This window comes from Gadus morhua, unplaced genomic scaffold (assembly GCF_902167405.1).
Source record: "Gadus morhua unplaced genomic scaffold, gadMor3.0, whole genome shotgun sequence".
NCBI lineage: Eukaryota > Metazoa > Chordata > Actinopteri > Gadiformes > Gadidae > Gadus > Gadus morhua.
In genome coordinates this window covers 1-2,500 of record NW_021964131.1, presented here as the reverse complement: position 1 = coordinate 2,500, position 2,500 = coordinate 1, and the positions used below count along the sequence as shown (strand labels likewise).

General features: G+C 42.4%; 1 protein-coding gene across 1 annotated transcript in view; it reads right to left on the bottom strand.

Moving 5' to 3' along the window:
• LOC115539058 (transcription factor AP-2-epsilon-like) overlaps nucleotides 1–1,744 on the bottom strand; it is a gene marked incomplete at its 5' end in the record, with an annotated part of 6,934 nt that extends 5,190 nt beyond the window's left edge. The window contains one exon of the mRNA XM_030350262.1: nucleotides 1,675–1,744. Coding sequence (XP_030206122.1) covers nucleotides 1,675–1,744 — 70 coding nt within the window. The remainder of the gene's footprint in view (nucleotides 1–1,674) is intronic.
• Between the last annotated feature and the right edge of the window lie 756 nt (nucleotides 1,745–2,500).

Sequence of the window (2,500 nt, the reverse complement as noted above, 5' to 3'; positions counted from 1 at the left end):
TATAATTACTATAAAGAGTCTAAACGAGGCGCTACGTGTTTGACTTTTTAATCCATCGGCCCATTCGCTGTTGTTTAACCTGAGTTGGTGAGCATGAACAAATGCAGGCTTGTTGATCATGATCTTTAAAGAGCAGCTGGTTTCGCTTTGGTTTATCACCGTTTTTTTTTTTTTTACATGTACGTTTATTCCTCACACCTATGATGAATTCAATTCGCACTCGCTTATCTCCGCTCGTCTGCGGTGACTGATTTGGATAATTGTTACGTTTCTTCGAAATCACTTAATTTACGGTTTGAGTTCAGATCTCTCCTGTTAGGTTTGGTGTACGGTAAAACGTATGAAACAGACTTAAATACGTAACATAATATCAAACGTGGACAGCAACACCTGTCTCCACTCTGAGAAACAGTGAATAGGATGTGTGACTGTGCGTTGAATCGGGCATCGATCTCCTGTCAGCCCTGACAGAGGAGCGAGGCGTTGTGTTTTATGGGCTCGGCGCCCACTGAGCGGGTGAACCACGCGTCACACACACTGCAACACCACAACACTGAGATCTGCATCTGAATCGGTTTTGGCTGAAAAGGGATCAAGTCCCTTTTGTTTCGATTTTTTCTTGTTTTTGTTGGCAATTGTGCTTTGTATTAACTCTGAACTTCTTGGCCCTTTATTCTCTCTCTCTCTCTCTCTCTCCTCTCTCGCTCTCTCTCTCTCTCTCCTCTCTCTCTCTCTCTCTCTCTCTCTCTCTCTCTCTCTCTCTCTCTCTCTCTCTCTCTCTCTCTTCTCTCTCTCTCTCTCTCCTTCTCTCTCTCTTTCTCACCACACACGCGCACACACACACACACAACACACACACCACACACACACACACACACACACACACACCACACACACACACACACTAACTTTCTTGAAAACATTAACATTAAATACGTTAACTTTGATATTTATTCATGGCCTATAGGTCTAATTTACACGGAGATGGCAAAGATCCTGACACATTTATCAACTATATAATATTTATATGTAGGTTTAATATGTAGGCCTAATATTATTTAATTTGAATTATTGTAATAATTATAGAAAGATAACTATGTGCCCATAGATCAAACGACGAAGCGTTGGATCGGTTAAACGAGGCCTTCACAGTAAAGGCCTCTCAGTTAACCAGCGAGTCATAACAGAAACACATTAGATCGGCCAATATTACAGTGATCATATTCTGCTAAATTCACGGCCAATATACCACCCTTTATCAGGTTCTCTCTCTTTCTCTCTTCTCTCTCTTCTCTCTCTCTCTCTCTCTCTCTCTCTCTCTCTCTCTCTCTCTCTCTCTCTCTCTCTCTCTCTCTCTCTCTCTCTCTCTCTCTCTCTCTCTCTCTCGCAATCTCTCTCTCCCCCCCCCTCTCCCTCTCTCTCATATGACCGTGAACAGTTCATTAAAATGTGTGCCTTTAGGGTAAAGTCTGAAGCCGGGTATTAGAAGACTTTCTGACTTCAAATGAAATAGCAAAACAGAATTATTTATAGTGTGCGTGCGCGCGCGTGTGTGAGTGTGCGTGTTTGAGTGTACGCGCGTGCTTTTTTGTGTGTGTGCGCGCGCGTGTGCGCGCGTGATTGTGTGTGTGTGCTGTCTCCCAGGTAGGCCTGCTGAACACGTGACTGCCTTACCTTTTTTAATGACAGAGTGGTCGAGGATGCCGAGGGCAGACGCTTCCTCCATCCCCTGTAACAGACAGACAGGCAGACGGTCAGACAGGCAGACAGACAGACATAAAGGCAGACAGAGAGACAGACAGACAGACAGACAGACAGACAGACAGACAGACAGACAGACAGACAGACAGACAGACAGACAGACAGACAGACGGACAGACAGAGGGACCGACAGGGGGACAGGCAGACAGAAAGACAGGCAGACAGGCAGACATACAGGCAGACAGAGGCACACTGGTCAGCCATATTCAGCCTGCCCTTACAGTGAAAGCACACATTGTATACAGCGATACGATGAAGGGGGCTTTATTTAGAACTGAGATGAGAGAAAACGAATATAGAACAAATGCCCATTAGTGTTGCAGTTTATTTTTGCTGTTGCTTGATATCTCCTAATTGTATTATTTCAGATATCCATTCTGACTATTTGATATCTTTATTGGACTATTTATTTAGTATTTGTAATGTGTATATGTATTCATACAATGTGTGCAACAATTCGTTAAACAAGGCGTAGGGTTAGGCGAAATATCATATTTTCCCCTCAAATTCGATGATCATGTGGATTCTATCATCAATTAAGTCGTTAAGTGGAGATAAACCTAATTGATTGGCCCAAGCGGTAGGCTCTAATTGAGCATAATTCGATTAAATTATAAATCATGATTCTAATTTATACTAAAAAATGATTTAACGAATATGTAGAATAAATGTCTGTCATGAAAGAGTGGCTAATAAAACCGTTTAAAATCCGTATGCTGGGAAAAGTTTAATTTTCTAT